Source organism: Guyanagaster necrorhizus (genome assembly GCF_019112545.1).
Source record: "Guyanagaster necrorhizus MCA 3950 unplaced genomic scaffold BT62scaffold_4, whole genome shotgun sequence".
Lineage (NCBI taxonomy): Eukaryota > Fungi > Basidiomycota > Agaricomycetes > Agaricales > Physalacriaceae > Guyanagaster > Guyanagaster necrorhizus.
Genome location: NW_025064883.1, coordinates 973,859 through 990,685, shown reverse-complemented (window position 1 = coordinate 990,685; position 16,827 = coordinate 973,859). Strand labels below are relative to the sequence as shown.

Below are 16,827 nucleotides of genomic sequence, written 5' to 3'. Positions count from 1 at the left end.
CATCATTCCTGGTTGTCTCTGCCATTATCGTTGAGCTGCTGACCATCGATACTCGAGAGTAGCTGTAATGTGGTTGCTGGGAAACAGCACGTCGGTTGGCGTCGTAAGCGTTTGAGGTGTCAGAAGACACAAATAGAAGCCAAGCAAGCAACGCATCCGAATCGTGCAAATTGGCACCTTTCATCTCGACTGGCTCCTGCTTGTGAGCTGACCTTCCCATTCGACGCTCGTTTTATATGCGCTTTTTTCTGATTTTTGCATCCTTACTCTCGGTGTTTGCTGCCGCAGATGTCATTTCTCAAGCCTTACTAGCCTCAGCATCGACCGTGACAAGCTCTGCAGTCTCGTTTGCAACAACCAATGTTTTCACTACCGCAACTGTACCATTGACTATGAGCACCGCGAGTTGTTCTCAGCCCACCCAATCTGCAGCTACCGGCGCTCAAGACATCAATCTCATTCGGGAGCGCCGTTTGACGTCGATTGTATCCGAGCTCTCAGGCTCTAGCAATGTAATTGCTGGCTGGTGAGTCTTGGCACGTTGGCAAACCTTACCGCATGTCACCATAAATATGTATAGGCTTTCTTCCCTCGACTCGGACGGTAAATGGCCTGACGTCGACTATGCTACGGGTTGTGCTGCCCAGCGCGCGAACTGGCCGGCCAGAGATCACTGGGTGCGGTTACGTATGTCTGCAGTCTTCGGGTCGTTGTCGTGCTGAATGTCAAAGCACCCCCTTCGTAGTCACAATGGCAGGCGCTTGGCATGGTGGACTTTCCGGTGTGTGCCAGTACATCAAAGACGCCAACCTCGAATCCGCCATCCTTCTTGGGATGAGATGGTGGTTTGACCACGATTTCACCAACCCTGCTTGCTTGGACAATGGTGGTAGTGCAAGTTGCCCATGTAATTCCACGGAGACCCTTCTCTGGAATACGAATTGGTACAGTAATGTGGGTAGCATCTTTGTGCCAATTTTCTCTGTTGCTTAACGTCTCGCAGGTCATTGGAGTGCCGCAGTTAGTGGTGCCCGTGTGTCTCATTCTAGGAACAGATATTCTTACTGAAGCAGATGAGAGTCATTGTATGCTCATGTCAACTCGTTCCTATGGTGCTTTTGCTCGCAATGCGAGTTACATGACCGGAGCCAATATCCTGGATGTAGCCAAGATTGGAATAGACGCAGGACTCTTGTCTTCGAATGAGTCTTTTGTCGCTGATGCTTACAGTAAAATACACCAAGAACTTGGTATCAAAGATGGTATCATGGTAGACGGCATCAGGTCTGGTACGTTCATACTATCATTCTTCCAAACGGATGTTGACTTTCTTTCTTAGATGGTAGTTTCGGGTATGTTCATCTAACACTGACTACTGCGTGCGCTCTCTAACATTACTACTAGTCAGCACGGAGGCTTACTCTATAACGGCAATTACGGTCAGTCTTCGTTGTATATATGAGACCTGGTCAGCCTAATGTCTTTCGAAATTTTAGGCACCGTCTAGTATGATTATGTTGCAGCCTGCTTCGAGTACTCATTTACTTGATCATGTTCTAGTTCTAACGACGTCTTGGACCTTGAACTTGCAGCAGCAGGGACACAATTCTCGGCCGGTTCTGCTTCCAAGACCGCTTTGGCTAGTCTATTTGATGGGGACAAATGGATGATTTTCTATAATGCCATTAATGGTGTACTTCACTGGGATTTTGTAGGGTTTTTTAAACATACTGTTCATGCTGATGACAACTTTTGCTTTGAAGTCTGTTCTTCCAAGATTCATCAGCTTTCCTGTCATCGACGGACAGTGCGCTCACTTCTTGTTTCTCCCTGGGCAATGCTCATGATGAACAGAGCCACCGCTGACATTGGAATGAATTTAACGGCAGTGGAGGAGTTGGGTAATGAATGGATGTCAAACACGCTAATAGAATTTGGAGCCAGTTTAAATGTCACTGATCTAGCGCACGCCAATGCTGGAAACCTTAATGGCAACCGTATGTTTTATGCCAACGATTACATGGTACTTCTATTACTCCACCTCGCAAACGTCATAGCTAACTTAGCGCATAGGTTCACCGTGGCAAACGGTATGTCACAACTCTGAAGATGTTTTCGTCGAGAACGAAAAACACCGAATGTACCAATTCGGAAAATGTAAATTCTGTAATGTTGATTATGTTGTATCTGGAAGGCTCATCCGTCACTCGTGTCGACTAGCCATTCGGATTCCACCTTGCAGATGGGGTTCTTTACACCTATCTCAATGGCAACGAGTATGAAGACATCGCTGCTGCCTGGGATTGGAGCCTCATTCCAGGAATCACTGTCGATTATAACGCGACGATATTGAGCTGCTCGAGCAGTCAATTCTCTGGACTTCAGGCTTTTGTAGGTGGGGTGTCAAATGGTCAAGTTGGTGTTGCAGCCATGCGGTATCTGAATCCTTCCACGAAGTCGTTGGGCTGGCAGAAGGCCTGGTTCTTCCTCGAGGACGATGTACAGCACGTCATGGTAGCCAATATCTCATCCAATACCAACGCACCAGTCTATTCTGTCCTCGATCAAAAGCGCTACGTCGAACCTTTAGTCGTAGACGAGTATGAAGATGTGGGATCTATGGCAGGGCCTAGGTCGTTGTGGCATGGCAATGTTGGTTATGTCATCGATCCGCAAGAGTCAACATCCATCTCTTTCAGCGTCGAGGACAAACGTGGCAATTGGTCCTCAATTGGCATATCTACGCAGCCTCCTTCGGATGTCACACTTTTCACTGCGTGGCTACAGCATGATTCCTTGAACTCATCTTCATCATACACAGCTTTCCCGGGGACAACCCTTGACACATTCCTTTCAAAGAGCCACCAATTCTCTCTTCAGTCGGCTGAGAATGACGCTCAGGTTTCAGCGATCTATGACCAGGCACATGAAACGGTCTTTGCAATCTTTTGGAACGAGAGCGGTGGTTCTACGAAGCTCGATATTTCCTGTCCCCAATCTTCAGAAGCTCACTTTCTTTCTATTACGGCGAATGGCAACATCGCACTCATTTATGATCAACGTACCAACTTCATTACGGTATCTGATCCATCACAGACGCTTACCGCTGTGGAAATTACTTTCGTTTTTACAAGAAGCGAGAAGGAGGCACTAACGAGAAGCTCAGTAGTGGCCTTTCCAACGGGTGGTTTAGCAGGTAGCAGTGTTTTTCAACGAATCTGACCTTCCCTGCTGTTCGTACATGATACTTTATCAATGTTTGTAGATGACTTACGATTTGTTCTTGGTTGCCTCTATGTTGATTGTTGAACACTGCCTCGATGATGCTGGATAGCTGTGTTACTTTAATTTGGCGCGTCCGTTGGGGTCGCTGTCGTTGGGACAAGAAGATGCAAACAGAACCAAAATCGAAGCAATAAATTCCGTGTACGCGCTGTCTTTCTTTTTGACCGCTTTTTAGTCGCTACCCATTTCTATGCCCCTCAACACTCACATTCTCTATGCCCATTTCTTTTATTTATTTGCTATTGCCACTGCAAGCCTGTGTAGCTGCAGATGACAATCCTAAGGCAGCATCTCCAATATCAAGCATACGACCTCGGGAATTTCGCCTAGAAACAATTCTACGAATCTATTCACTACACGCGCGTCTCAGACTACTCGATATGAATCTACCGACGCCAAAGACATCAACTTACAAAATATTCGAGGGCGTCGTTTAGCGTCATTATGTCTGGGTCGAAAAGCTCTAGTCATGAGATTGCGAGCTGGTGAGCCTTGGCCGTCCTACCTCAGCTTGCCGTACTCATCACAATGACAAGCTTTCTTCCCTCGACTCGAATGGTCAATGGCCCGACGTTAATTATACTACAGAATGTGCTGCCCAACGCGCAAAGTGGCCAGCTGGCAAACATTGGACGCGTTTGCGCAAGTTTCAGCTATCTTGTCACCACCCTGAATTGAAAATTGGTTGTGCTGACTTCTCTTTTGAGCCGCTATGACCAGCGCTTGGCATGGAAGGCTAACTAATGCGCACGAGTACGTCAAAGATGCCAAGCTCAAATCTGCAATTTTTCTGGTATGAAATGGTGGTTCGACCACGACTTCACCAACCCAGCCTGCTTGTATGATGGCGGTAGCGCAAGCTGTCCATGCGATTCCGCCGAGACCCTGCTCTGGAATAGGAATTGGTTTAGCAACGTAGGAGTCGTCCTACATAATCATTTTCTGCCCTGCTGAGCATTCATAGGCGATTGGAGTACCGCATCTGGTGGTGGAAGCATGCATGATTATGGGACAAAAAGAGCTCGCTGAAGATGTTGCGAATTACTGCATGTTCATGTCAGGCCGTTCATATGAGGTCTTCGATCTTCCCGTGAAGTTCATGATCGGCTCCAATATCTTGGACGTATCGAAGATTGGCATCGACGCAGGACTTCTGTCTTCAAGTGAGACTCTTGTCGCTGATGCCTATAGTAAAATCCATCAGGAAATCATCATCAAAAATGTAGCCAATATCGATGAGATCAGGTCTGGTATGTTTGGCCTGCTCCCACTCTTCTCAGATTTGCATGAATATCCCTTGTAGATGGTAGTTTCGGGTAAGTAGTTCAAATGCGGTTTAAGCACGATCCTATTTTACACCATATTCGGTGGCTTATTCTACAATAGCAACTACGGTCAGTTTTCTTCTATACCAGAAGCCAGCCACCTGATTTTCTGCATTTTAGGCAAAGACTAGTGCAATTTTTGCGTAGTAACTAGAGTGTGCTCATTTATGCAACGTCTTATATACTTAGTTCAAGCGACGTTGTAGATTTGAGCTTGCAGCACTGCGGACCCAACTCTCTGCAGACTCCGAATCAAAGATTGCATTGGCCCGCCTCTTTGAAGGGAAAGGGAACAGATGGGTGATATTCTACAATGCAGTCACTGGTGTATTTCATTGGGATTTGAGTGTTTGCATCTTTCTCAAGACAACGTGAGTGCCGTATAGTCTGTTCTCCCGAGATCCATTAGCTCCCCTGTCATGGATGGACAGTGCGCTCACCTTGACTTTCCAATTTTTTTTTGGGAAGGGGGGGGGGCATCGCTCATTTTGACCTATAAACCTCAAAATGAATTTAACGACGGTCGAGGAATTGGGCAACAAATGGATGTCAAGCTCATTGGCAGATTTTGCAGCAAGTCTGAAAGTCGGGAATCTAACGCACGCCAACGCTGGAAACCTCAAGGGAAATCGTATGATTTATATTAACGATTACATGGTTCGTTTATGACTTGTTCTCGTCCTTATCAAGGTTAATCTTTAGCTAAGCCACACCGCGGCGAACAGTACGTTTCAACCCTGAAAATGTTCTCTCCAAGAACCAAAACCACGGAGTGTACCAATTCACAAAACGGGCGCAATGCAACATTAATATCCATATCATCGCGGAACTCATCCTATTGCAATATAGCCATTCGGATTCCATCTGTCAAATGGAGCCCTTTACACGTACCTGAAAGGCAACGACTACAAAGACATCGCTGCAGCTTGGGATTGGAACCTCATACCGGGAATCGCTGTCGATTATAATGCGATGGCGTTGAATTGCTCGCACAATCAGTTCCCTTCCACAACCAACGCACCAGTCTACTCTGTCATTGACCAAAAGCACAATGTTGGTCTTTAGTTGTGGATGACTACGAGAAACATGAATTCGACGGGACAAGTAGATCCGAGTCTCTACGGCACAGCAATGTTGGATATATCCTCGATCGCAAAAGCTCTATCTCATACAGTGTCAAGGAGAAAAGTGGGAATTGGTCGTCTACCCAGCTTCCTACGGATGTCACATTATTCTCTGCGCGACTACATCATAATGTCCTGAACGCTTCTTTATCGTACACCGCCTTTCCTGGTACAGACCTTGATACCTTCCGTTCGAAAAGCCGCCAATTCTCTCTGCAGTCCACTCAGAACGATGCTCAGGTCTCAGCGATCTATGATCACGCGCACGAAACTGTCTTTGTTGTGTTTTGGAATGATGCAGGTGGCTCCACAAACCTCAATATTACACACTTCAAGCACCCAGATGCCGACAACCTAGTCATTACCGTCAACGGGAACGTTGCGTTCATTTATGATCAACGCACGAATAACATGAGTCTCCGGTCCCTCGTAGATGCTTAGCACAGTAAATATTACGTTTGAATTTCTAAAGAGCGGCGAAATGGTGCGAACATAGAGCTTAGTGATTGATTTGCCAACGGGTGGCCTATTGGGCAGTAGCGTTTTTCGGCATATCTAATTTGTCGTCTACTGTTCTATTAGGAATGAATCAGACACTACAAACCTGAGAAAAACCAAAGCATCCGATCACAAGTCAAGCCCTAATTTGGCATCGCTCTGCGCGAGATAGACCCATGGATGAGTCTGACAGTTCTTGATAGGCGGCAAAATTTTGGCGCATGCAATTTCCAAGTCATAGAATGTCTAGCTTTTTGAACAACTTTTTGGAAAGTGACAGAAACGACACTGGGATGATATTTGCATATGTACTAACGACACCACACACAAATCTACATTAGAACACTGGCTGCTCCATGTATGCTTCCGGCTGCTGGTAAGCTTCTTGGGGGGGGTAGGTCTCCTCCGCAGGGGGGGCAACGGGGACGGCCAAAGGCTCTCTTTGCTCGGACTGAGGCTCCGAAATAATTTTGTCCACGGGAGGGTCCAAGATTTGAACAGAGTCGGGAAGAGGCTTGCGAGGTCCAGTGTGACCCTCGGCATCCCAGTTCTTCATGCTAGAAAGTTATATAAGTTTTATATACCAGTGATGAAAAAAAAATAATTGGCCTACATCTTGACCTTGATACCCAGTACACCCTGTCGAAGGAGGACATGGCGAACAGCGAAGTCCACAAAGTCAACAGCAGGTTGACCAGAGTGAATCATGAAGCCATCGGTGAACTTCATAGATTTGGCACGAGCAGCACGAAGTTTGCCGGAAACGACGACTTCGCAACCCTTGGCGCCGGACTCCATAACGAATCGGAGGACACCATAGCACGCACTAGAGAATAATGAGGATGCGGAAGGACAAGCGGTGACCAGACTGAACATACCGACGAACGGCAAGACCTCCAAGGAGTTTGTACCTCAAACTTTCACACTGAGCGACGGCGGAGAGACCACGGTGCTGGACCTTCTCGGCATAGAGCTCAAGGGAGTTGTCTGGGAACTTGAACCGTTTCTGAACGAGAGCAGTAAGCTCACGGATACGGCGACCCTTCTCGCCCAAGACTTCCTGAGTGTGGGTGGCCCGAATGATGATCTACAGCCCCTAGTCAAGCAGAGCTCCAACGACAAAGACAATACCAACCCACCTCGGTACGAGCATGAGTTACACGGACATCACATCCAGAGTAACCCTCCTCGGCGAGTTCACGAGTGAAGAATTCATTGAGCTCGGCGCGGAAGACACCATCGGCGACAAACTTTCTTTTTTTGCTGATAGAGGACGCCATTTTATGTCCAAGGGTAAGTCTGTAACAGAGCCTGTGAGTGACTAGGAGAGAGGATTTTGTTCGATAGATACCTTGCACTTGTCGACAATCAGAGCGGTCCCGCAAAATCCTGGGAGTGGAACTGTACAGTTTAACCGGCATTTGCCGAATATCACGTGCCTATAAAACCATTATGCGCTTGCTTTCTACTTCTTACTTTCTACCCATAAGAACATGGCCGAAGAATGTCTATGGGTGAGTCTTCACCTTCTCATTTCTCTTTTATATATGACGAGTGTTGTATTCAACCCATGGCACCTCTTAGTCGAATTGCGCCGTCAAGTTCTGTCTTGTGCGGAGCATTGACATGAATGACTTTTCTGATCCTTTTCACCACTGCCTTCACAATCATTTTATTCAATGCTCACGCTCTTCGTTAGGCGCAAAAAATATTTTCCTTGTAAATCTGATAGTCATGTCGTGTCGCTTCTGTTTACGTTACTGTTGCAACAAACCTCATTTCACCAGTCGTGTGTTCACTACTTGTACAAGAGTGCTCGATCGGTGAGCAATGCTAAGCTTCTCTGGACGTCGCAGAGGCAATGGTCGCGGCGTCTCCGACATGGTACGATGCAATAACCTTTCGCTATGACGAAGTAGTGGTAGTGGCGAAGACAGCAAGAGTCTATCCTTAAGGATGGCGTTCTCTAGATGGCATTCTTTCGTCCCTCCCCGAAGAATGCGCCCTCTTTTGCCTATCATCACAACTTGCTTTTAACACCTTCGAGGTCCTAAACGATCAAAAGGACTGTCCGAGTACGCCAAGTCCTTTGTATCGCTATTATCTTCGAGTAGCTTTTGCTTTCATCTTCATCTTGGACAGATAAAATATTTTGAGATTTTCAGGTCCTGTGCTGGTTTGAGCCCACCTCCTTCCTGGAAAAGAGCAGCATCTTTTTCGAGATTTCTCTTAGAATGGACTGCACGCGAATTATCAAACAGAAAGGTGATGTCGAAAGTCGCACCTGGATTATTTTCAGGACACTCCGAAAGCGACGGGCACTGGATGTTTCCGTGGTGCCATACTTGGCTTGGTATAGATAGCCATTTGTATTATGATTGACATTACACCCAGTGTGTGAAATTGTCGGAACAATCAATGGCGAGCCTCGTTAACAAAGATACCAGCGGCTCCCATACCACTTCCTATACACATGCTCGTTACAAGGAGCTTCTGGTCCTTGCGCTTCAGTTCAGCCAAACCTGTGACGACCTGGCGGACACCGGCTGATTTGAGAGTACAAGTCAGTACGAGAGGAGATACAGAACATTAGAATACGTACTCATGCCAAGAGGGTGTGTTATGGCGATAGCACCGCCGCTACAGACGTGGTTTGTTAGCATGGTGGAAACGGTAGTCAACGGACCTACTTGGGGTTAATTTTCTCAATAGGTATATCCAGTTGCTCCACACAGTAAGCAAACTGTGACGCGAAAGCCTCGTTAATCTGGCACCCGATCATTTAATGTCATGAAGTTGGCATTAGCAGCGGATATACCTCGTAGATATCAACCTCTTCCTTCGTCAGACCGACTTGGTTTAGCAGCTTGGGGATGGCATAGATGGGGGCGATACCCATGTACTTGGGTTCGACACCGACGATCGTACTGCTAACCCATTTAGCCACGATGTCCATGCCCTCTAGCTCGGCATTCTCTCGCGTCGTGAGGACGCACAAAGCGGCGCCATCTCCAACACCGCTGGCGTTACCAGCAGTCGTCGAGGCTTCACCCCAGTTAGGGAAGGCGGACTTTAGACCTGACAAAGACTCCAGGGTAACTCCCGGACGGACCGTGTCGTCGGTGGAGATAGTGTTGCCTCTGATAGAGATGGGAATGATTTCGTCTTTGAATATACCTTTGGCTATGGACTATGGAAGTGTCAGAAGGTGTCGATTGTACATGTATAGTGAGGGATTTACTTCACTGGCCCGTGTATGAGAAATGAGAGCATATTCATCTTGCTTCTGACGAGAGACCTTGTAAGTCTCGGCTACCATTTCAGAAGTCCAACCCATAGGCTAATGTACGTTAGACTTTGCTCCAATAGAAATGAGAACATGATATACTTGGATACAATCTTGGACCTCCGCATTTTCAGCAACTGGAGCAGAGACCTCGGGAGTAGGTCTTGGGCTGCATTGAAGATAAGAAACGAGATCGCAACAAGGACGGGAACGGCGCACTTGAGACTCATGCTCTCGACACCAGCAGCCAGCCCAAGTGCACTTTCGCCAGCCTTGATGGCATGGGCAATATTCCGAATAGCCATCAAACCAGAGGAACATAGTCGATTCACGGTAGATATTGGGACGTGATTGGGGATCCCAGCGGCCATCGCAGCTGCTCTAGAGACATACAAAGGCGATGGCGGATGGCACGTACCTATAAACGCGCTAAATGAGCTATGGATGCGGTTGCGGACGGGGAGAACGTACCGACACATATATCGTCTATCTTGGCTGGATCCAGTTTTATTTCTTGGAGGGAAGCCTTGAAGAGGGCGTGGAGCATCTCGTCGACAGGGACATCCTTGAGCTGGCCCTTCCTTGCCCGACCAACGGGGGTACGCTTGGCGAAGGTGATGACGACGTCGTCTGGATTCTTTTGGAGGATGGCAGAAAGGCCACGAGGGACATGAGTACTAGCGGCACGAGAGGCAATTCTGGGGAGCATGGTAAACGGTGGTAAAGACGAAATCAGCAAAAGCAAGCATGGCGGTATAAGAAGGAATCCCGGAGATTCTATTTTCCGCGTGCGCCGCTTTCGGTCTCACAAATCTTCTTTACATCCCGACAAAATCCGAATTCACGCAAACAAAATGAAGGATATTTTTCGAGTTATGTATAATTTTTTGTTATCTACTAGTACTGTACGATACACTCTCACAAATCTGTCATGTGAATGAGCAACTGCCACTACAAATCCACGAAAGGCATACCTTTCAGGCTCATGACAGATCAGGCATGCCTCGCAGTTTGTTTTTCCACGTCCGACTCAGAAAAGAATAGCATTTCGAACACAAGTGATGTGCGAGCTTCGGTGTCCCACATCCAGGACAGTTAACGATATCTGATCGTTCATTAGGCAACGGAGACGCGTGAAAAAGTTCGGACAACGCACTGTGCTTGTCCTTCAAACCCTTGTTCGCAGCACGCATTGCCTTGCGCGAATGAGACGTCTTTTTCTTTGGCACGGCGAGTACTATTGAGGGAAATAGTTCCAGGAGGGAAGGTATGCGCCAGGTGAACGGGTGGGGTGTGGTGAGAAATGCAGGCAGAAGATTTGGCGGAAAGAGAGGTTTGAAGACGGGGATCCTGAATAAAGTAAAGAGAGGATTGGTAGGTAGGATAGAATTCCTGGTAAAGGCCAGCGCCGCCATGGTGAAGAGCCAAGCTGCTTGTTTCCCGATTTGGACTCCGACTCAACACGACTCTTTCACCCAGCCACCATGTTCCGCTGCTCGCGTCCTCTCTTCAACGTCATCAAACGAACGACCGGCGTGGCCGGTCTCAACGTCCACCCAAATCCTCTCCCTGTCCTTGCAGAGACGTACAAGCAGACCCTCGAGATCCTTGCCGGCATACCATCCACCTCTGTCTACAGGCAGAGTGCCGAAGCTCTTACCCTTCACAAAATCAAAGTTTTGGAAGCTGCCAGGGGAGATATAGCTGCCGTAGAGAACGGCCTTGATGAAGGCCAGATTGAGGAGTCATTGAACATTGCCTCTGACGAGCTCAGGCTCGCCAGTCAGATGATCGAATGGAAAGCGTGCGTCGACTTGTCCCGTTTTACCCTATCAGTGTCCAAATCTAATTTATCATGTAGGTGGGAACCACTGGAAGAGAAGCCAGAACGCGGCCAATGGGAGTACTTTGGCCAAACAACTTCGTCATGACATATAGAACTGGCTGTATAGGCAATCAGAGCAACACGACAATTCGGTGCCTAGTGCCTTGAAAACTAAAGCTATTGGTCCTCACCTGGAAGCCAGCCAGAGACTGACCTTGACATTCAAAATCATGTTCACAGCTATATGTGACGGATCAAATGATGAAGCAAGTGAGTTATTCATTATTTACCAAATCGGCGTGGTATTGATAGGCCGCCATACATATCTTCCCTTGCTTTCGGGGGGTACATATGTTGATGGGTTAAATGTGTCCGTTGTGGAATGCTTCTTCAGATGTCTGTGCATGTTGGACTTGACATTGAAGTCACGCTCACATCCAGGAAAAGGACACTGATAAGCTAAAAAAGCATGGATGTAAAGACGTGCTATATTCGACGAGGATACTTAACCCACGTTTGTCACCACTGTGTGTCCGTATGTGAACGGTCAGAGAACTTGGTCTTAAGAAATCTCTTTTGACAGATCTGGCAGACCGTCCCCTGCTTGCCTTCTTCTTGAGGGGTGCCGGTGGATCCTCAACTTCGGTTTCGTCATCAGTACAGACAAGCGTCGGCGACCCGGAGTGAGACAAGTCACGTTGGACAGTAGGCAGAATAGTACGCTGATCCCAGTTACATAGACTCAGTAGGTGTGGGTTCATAGCTGAGGGACATTCGGTCAGTCTCTCAGATTCTCCAAGCTTCAAACCAAGGCTTTGACTCTGCGTCTCGTGATAGGGATAATATCGTTTAGAGCCTTTCTGTTCTCGGTGAAATTTTAATAGCGGCGCAAGATCAAAGAGATGCGGTTGTGGAATTGTCTAGCAGGTATTCTGTTGCAGACAAGTCTTCAGCTGTGTGATCAAAGAAAATGATACTACGTGGCGCACCACGAAACAGTTCATTAATGCTGCGTGGAGTGAGGAAATAAATGAAGTAGAACATTTTATAGCCATTCTTTCCATTGTCTGTGTAAACGATCAACGTGCATCAGTGGATAACAATCACCACCTTTTACTTACAAAAGAGCTTATTGCTTTACCCTTGGTTCTCCTTTATCTCGATGACGTTTCCTTGTACCCATTGTGAGAGCTTTCCCTGACCGTCGCCTCATCGCAATGTTTTCTACAGAGTGATGTTGTAAAATATGAGGACTGAGTGGGGAGGGCAAGTATGGTGCAATCTACTAATGATTAGGTGAATCTACACTTCATACCCATCTCCGCTATCTTTCTTACGTCGTCCTCAGAAAGACCGAGGCCCAGCGGGGCCCTTGCCATCAACAACGCATATTCGCCAAGCATAGAATTACGGAAAGGAAGAATATCATCAGTCTGCAAGCAATCAGTAATAGTTTCAACTTAGACGGGGACACTACCAACGCAAATGGCAATCGAATGATCATGCTTCAGATAATCACGAATGTGATGCACGTCCAGGGAACCAACGGTCTTGCATAACAGATTGGAGGAGAGACAGAGCTCAACGGCGATGTTCTCTTTCAATACAATCTTACGGGCTTCATCATTAAGGAATGTGGCGTGACCGAGACGATCAGGACCAATAGCGAGGAACTTGAGCGTCTCAGAGTTAGGATTATCTCTGGTCTGTTGGATGAAGGAATGAATAAACTGTCATTTCAAGAGAGAGAATACTCACCTCTGCGATATGTAGTGTGACCCCAAGGCCGGCGCTCTTAGCGTCTGCAAAATGGCGACAAAACATGTCCACATCCCCTACTAATGGGTCACCACAGAGGTCTACACCGACGACGCGCCTGCCCTCGGCTCTGAGGGTCTTCGCGATGCCAATACATTCTTTGACAGTTTCCTCGTCCATTTCGCGGCCAGCGCTGACAATCAGCGCTGCTTGATCTTTGCCGTACTTCTCCACCTCGTCTAGCACGGTCTTCACGTATTCCATCCTCGTCATAGCGGAAGTCACCTTGGGTGTGGAGCGCAGCTCTAAATATGTACATTGAGGGGTGTCACCGTCCAGAAATTCCGTGAGGACTGCTCGTGTAACGCGCCCTAGGGTCTCTGGAGTGGATGTCAAGGCGTAGATGGCGGGAAACAACCCGAAGAAATCGTGGATTTCGTTCAATTCCACGCCGTCTTGGAGCTTGGAAATAGCCTCAGAGGAAATTGAAGACCCTTTGGCGAGTTCGCGAAGGACAGAGATTGGAATGGAACCATTTAGGTGGGCATGCAATTCCGCCTTTGGGAGCGACCGTATAAAGGAAAGTTGTTTGGGAGTGAGAGAATTTATGGCATCCAAAGCATATCCAGCGACTTTTGAAACCATTTCCTTTAGTCGAAATAAAGGATGGATGGGGACGTTTACAAGTGAGTCATATTATGAAAACTAAGAAGCTGGTCATTTCGGGTTCGACCCTTAGCAGACTGACTCGGGATGGGGAGATATCAGAACATAGTAACGACAAATACTGTTGGGCGTCAGTAGAGAGTTGTATTACGCCGTAGTATTGGTCGTATTTCCCGCATCGAATCTGACGTACATTTGAAAATGTTTTTTTTCAATACTTTGTACAATATACAGAGTCCTCACCCCAACAATCCCCCCAGGACATCACCTTCATAATTCAGAAATATCATATCATATCAAGCACGCAGGGAGGTGGGACGAGAAAGTACGGACGAAGAATGAGGAACTTGAGGAACAAAAGAAATGGGACAGGTGGACGGGCATATTGGTTGCTTTTGTATTGTTGGAATATGTATGCCGTCTTTCAAGAAAGGGACGGAAAGGCAGTTTCATCGTCGACGTTGACGACAGGCGCGACTGAGGGCGCAGTGCCATTGTGGCCTCCTCTGTTGCCACCTCGTCCACCACGGAAGTTACCTCTTCCCTCACCACCCCTACCCCTACCACGCCCACCGCGTGGGGACGGACGGTCAAAGCGAGCATCAATCTCGAGATAAACTTTCTCCTCCTTCTTGGCGCGAGCCTTGGCAGAGGGCTTGGCCTAGGTGGGATGCGCGAATACAGTTAGTTTGTCAAGCAAATGAGGGAAAAAATGACTGTACCTTGCCTATAAAATAGCTTTCTTCTTCGTCAGGTTTCGCGAGGAGAGTCGCGCCTTTGAAGAGGTCACCTTCAGCACCTTCATTGGCCTTGCGAGCTTCGGGCTTGGGCAAAATCCCTTCTTTTGTCTTCTGCTGGGCAAGATACTGGTCAAGGGTGAGAGTGTTGTCCTCTTCTTCTTCGCGTTCCTTGCGAGGAGGCCTGTCGGCTGGTGTGGCAGCGTCTGCTGTAACCTCACCGGCAGCGGGAGCCTCCCAGGCATCACCACTGGAGGCGGGTGCACCCCAATCACCTCCAGAGGCAGCATTGGGAGCACCCCAATCACCCCCAGAGGCAGCATCGGGAACACCCCATTCGTTGGAGCCTTCTGCTACGGCATCAGTGGCGGCGGCTTCTTCTTGTTTGAGCTCTGTAGCACCGTCATCTCCACCCCAGCCTTGGTGAACCTTTTTGTCGGAGTCACTGTTGGAAGAATATAAAGAAGTAAATAAGGGAAGAAAGAATTTGAGACGCACGTCTTTCCGGTCTGGCTCTGCCTGTCAAAAGGCCTGCCACGACCACCACGACCTCCACCTCGCCCACCTCGACCGCGACCACGACCTTCGACTGTATGCGATCTCAGTTAAATGTCTAGTGAAAACGAGTATTAAAGCGTACACTTTCGCTGGCCGTCTGGCGACACGGGATCTTGAGTACCTTCCTGGGTTTGGTTGTCCCTTGGGGCAGATTTACCGCCGCGCTGGTAGTACTTGCCACCTCTCGATGCCGGACCACCGCGTGGCTTTTGGTTCGTGCGAGCAGGCGCTGGGGGCTCCTGCTTTGGCTGGGGCGGTGGGGTCGTCGGACGAGCTTCGTCCTCTGAAGGATTAAAGAGATTGAGACGATTAAAGAAAAGGGAAAAAAGAGCAAAAGAGCTACCATCCAGCAAGGCAAAGGGGTTTTTGGTAGCCACCGACATTGTTGACGGGGCGGATTAGTTGTGGCTCAGGACGCAGAAAAGATAAGTATGGGTCGGACGACGGCAAGTGCTTGGTTACACTGGGCAGCCCGCAAAAAATTGGTTGTAAGCCCTCTGACACCGAAGCAGTATCCGGGGTCTGCATCAGCCACCCAAACGGGAACTGTACAGTTCTGACAAACTATAAAAGGCCGGCATTTTGCAGGTAATTCGGCTAACGCATTTTTCACAGGTACGTACCATTGCAGCTGACCGCAGAGTTACGGCTAATTTCTGATTTACAGCGACTTAAAAGCATCTCGACGAGGACACGCGGACTGTAATGGATCTGCCGTGTCGATGACCTTGAGATCGTTGGATTGCTGGAGAATATTTACCATACTATACAGTGTAGGTATACGATGGGACTTGGGTGCGGGTAGCTTTGGCATCTTGTTTGTGAGAGGCTCGTGGGTGTGCTCGCAATGTCTCGTTGTACATACAATCATAAATATACTGCATATATGCATCTCTTGTTTTGATGTTCCTCTCCTTGCTCTCTTTCTTACTTTCATGTCATCACGACGCCTGGCGATATCGTCTTTGCTCTGCTCCAATGATACAGCCAATGACACCCCAATCCCCAGCCAGCACACCGATGTCTTTGGCCTCGATGCCCTTGTTCAGGCCGCGTCGCAGGAACGACGGAGATTAAGCAGTGAACGTTCACCCACCACTGAATATCGCCCGCTCAGTACACCAACAGTTACATATCATCATCTGCCGCCTGTTGCCGCCCCTCGTCACGGCTTCGACCACATACTTTCACCGACCAATGTTGACCCGTATCAGCACCCTGCCAAGAAACGGCGCCACTCAGATGAACAGGAAAGAGAGATGGAGAGGGAGAGGGAACGCCAGCGAGAGCAAGAACGAGAAAGAGAATGGCAGGAGAAAGAACGACAACAGCGAGAAGAGCGGCTTCTGCATGAACGAGAGCGGATGGCCATGGGACAGATTGGCTTTGGGAGATCAGCCCACGACTACCAGCCTCCTAGCCCTGTTGTTCCCGGTCCTTCTTTGAGGCAAAGTCCCGCCCTTTCTTCCAATTCTGCCAAAAGTCCTGCCCTTTCTCTCTCAAACATCACCAGTCCTACTCTCCGCTCATCGCGCCCGACGTCGTCCCGCGACTCCTTTCCGCCGTCTTCATCCTTTGCCCCGACGTTCCCACCATCTGTTCGTGAGCGAGTCACCAGCCCGTCTATCTTTCCCCAATCTTTCTCCTCCAGGGACCGTGTAACGAGTCCCTCCATTTTACACTCCCGTGAATCTGTTGTACGCAGCCCGCCCACGTTTCAGCAACAACACCATGCCTTCGCCATTCCGCCGTTATCACACAGGGA

At 48.3% G+C, this 16,827-nt stretch overlaps 9 protein-coding genes across 9 annotated transcripts; 3 read left to right on the top strand and 6 right to left on the bottom strand.

The window, feature by feature from the left end:
- Nucleotides 1-74: 74 nt before the first annotated feature.
- On the top strand, nucleotides 75-3,412 carry BT62DRAFT_516620 (polysaccharide lyase family 8 protein). The gene is made up of 13 exons (XM_043181228.1): nucleotides 75-526; nucleotides 581-687; nucleotides 746-949; nucleotides 1,056-1,289; nucleotides 1,340-1,352; nucleotides 1,405-1,439; nucleotides 1,497-1,506; nucleotides 1,561-1,711; nucleotides 1,764-1,807; nucleotides 1,855-2,023; nucleotides 2,074-2,157; nucleotides 2,221-3,233; nucleotides 3,335-3,412. The coding sequence occupies exons 1-12, from the start codon at nucleotides 237-239 to the stop codon at nucleotides 3,220-3,222; spliced, it is 2,343 nt and encodes a 780-aa protein (XP_043043983.1). The 5' UTR covers nucleotides 75-236; the 3' UTR covers nucleotides 3,223-3,233; nucleotides 3,335-3,412.
- Nucleotides 3,413-3,997: 585 nt separating this feature from the next.
- On the top strand, nucleotides 3,998-6,175 carry BT62DRAFT_1001299 (uncharacterized protein; the record flags this gene model as incomplete). The annotated part of the gene is made up of 7 exons (XM_043176716.1): nucleotides 3,998-4,038; nucleotides 4,140-4,200; nucleotides 4,250-4,535; nucleotides 4,589-4,601; nucleotides 5,189-5,267; nucleotides 5,460-5,663; nucleotides 5,726-6,175. 7 exons carry the CDS (start codon nucleotides 3,998-4,000, stop codon nucleotides 6,173-6,175), a joined length of 1,134 nt encoding a protein of 377 aa, XP_043043982.1.
- Nucleotides 6,176-6,656: 481 nt separating this feature from the next.
- On the bottom strand, nucleotides 6,657-7,512 carry BT62DRAFT_823726 (40S ribosomal protein S3; the record flags this gene model as incomplete). Its single annotated transcript, XM_043182370.1, has 4 exons — nucleotides 6,657-6,789; nucleotides 6,846-7,058; nucleotides 7,111-7,319; nucleotides 7,372-7,512. Coding segments are annotated over 4 exons (696 nt in total), but the record flags the coding sequence as incomplete, so codon positions are not given.
- Nucleotides 7,513-8,565: 1,053 nt separating this feature from the next.
- On the bottom strand, nucleotides 8,566-10,280 carry BT62DRAFT_927764 (3-ketoacyl-CoA thiolase). The gene is made up of 8 exons (XM_043185344.1): nucleotides 9,990-10,280; nucleotides 9,738-9,936; nucleotides 9,621-9,687; nucleotides 9,474-9,572; nucleotides 9,051-9,422; nucleotides 8,923-8,999; nucleotides 8,835-8,872; nucleotides 8,566-8,778 (listed from the first exon to the last, which is right to left on the bottom strand). The coding sequence occupies exons 1-8, from the start codon at nucleotides 10,225-10,227 to the stop codon at nucleotides 8,648-8,650; spliced, it is 1,221 nt and encodes a 406-aa protein (XP_043043980.1). The 5' UTR covers nucleotides 10,228-10,280; the 3' UTR covers nucleotides 8,566-8,647.
- Nucleotides 10,281-10,501: 221 nt separating this feature from the next.
- Nucleotides 10,502-10,933, bottom strand: BT62DRAFT_1001296 (uncharacterized protein; the record flags this gene model as incomplete). The annotated part of the gene is made up of 1 exon (XM_043176715.1): nucleotides 10,502-10,933. One exon carries the CDS (start codon nucleotides 10,931-10,933, stop codon nucleotides 10,502-10,504), a length of 432 nt encoding a protein of 143 aa, XP_043043979.1.
- Nucleotides 10,934-11,002: 69 nt separating this feature from the next.
- BT62DRAFT_885478 (Ndufa5, NADH-ubiquinone oxidoreductase subunit) lies at nucleotides 11,003-11,449 on the top strand (the record flags this gene model as incomplete). The annotated part of the gene is made up of 2 exons (XM_043182834.1): nucleotides 11,003-11,322; nucleotides 11,380-11,449. 2 exons carry the CDS (start codon nucleotides 11,003-11,005, stop codon nucleotides 11,447-11,449), a joined length of 390 nt encoding a protein of 129 aa, XP_043043978.1.
- Nucleotides 11,450-11,489: 40 nt separating this feature from the next.
- Nucleotides 11,490-12,366, bottom strand: BT62DRAFT_514619 (uncharacterized protein). Its single transcript, XM_043181226.1, has 4 exons — nucleotides 12,333-12,366; nucleotides 11,858-12,275; nucleotides 11,668-11,802; nucleotides 11,490-11,613 (listed from the first exon to the last, which is right to left on the bottom strand). The coding sequence occupies exons 2-4, from the start codon at nucleotides 12,102-12,104 to the stop codon at nucleotides 11,531-11,533; spliced, it is 465 nt and encodes a 154-aa protein (XP_043043977.1). The 5' UTR covers nucleotides 12,105-12,275; nucleotides 12,333-12,366; the 3' UTR covers nucleotides 11,490-11,530.
- Nucleotides 12,367-12,369: 3 nt separating this feature from the next.
- On the bottom strand, nucleotides 12,370-13,872 carry BT62DRAFT_514506 (Metallo-dependent hydrolase). The gene is made up of 3 exons (XM_043181225.1): nucleotides 13,102-13,872; nucleotides 12,825-13,049; nucleotides 12,370-12,776 (listed from the first exon to the last, which is right to left on the bottom strand). The coding sequence occupies exons 1-3, from the start codon at nucleotides 13,744-13,746 to the stop codon at nucleotides 12,636-12,638; spliced, it is 1,011 nt and encodes a 336-aa protein (XP_043043976.1). The 5' UTR covers nucleotides 13,747-13,872; the 3' UTR covers nucleotides 12,370-12,635.
- A 22-nt stretch (nucleotides 13,873-13,894) lies between these two features.
- Nucleotides 13,895-15,569, bottom strand: BT62DRAFT_927760 (uncharacterized protein). The gene is made up of 5 exons (XM_043185343.1): nucleotides 15,406-15,569; nucleotides 15,145-15,345; nucleotides 15,003-15,093; nucleotides 14,490-14,949; nucleotides 13,895-14,428 (listed from the first exon to the last, which is right to left on the bottom strand). The coding sequence occupies exons 1-5, from the start codon at nucleotides 15,443-15,445 to the stop codon at nucleotides 14,192-14,194; spliced, it is 1,029 nt and encodes a 342-aa protein (XP_043043975.1). The 5' UTR covers nucleotides 15,446-15,569; the 3' UTR covers nucleotides 13,895-14,191.
- Between the last annotated feature and the right edge of the window lie 1,258 nt (nucleotides 15,570-16,827).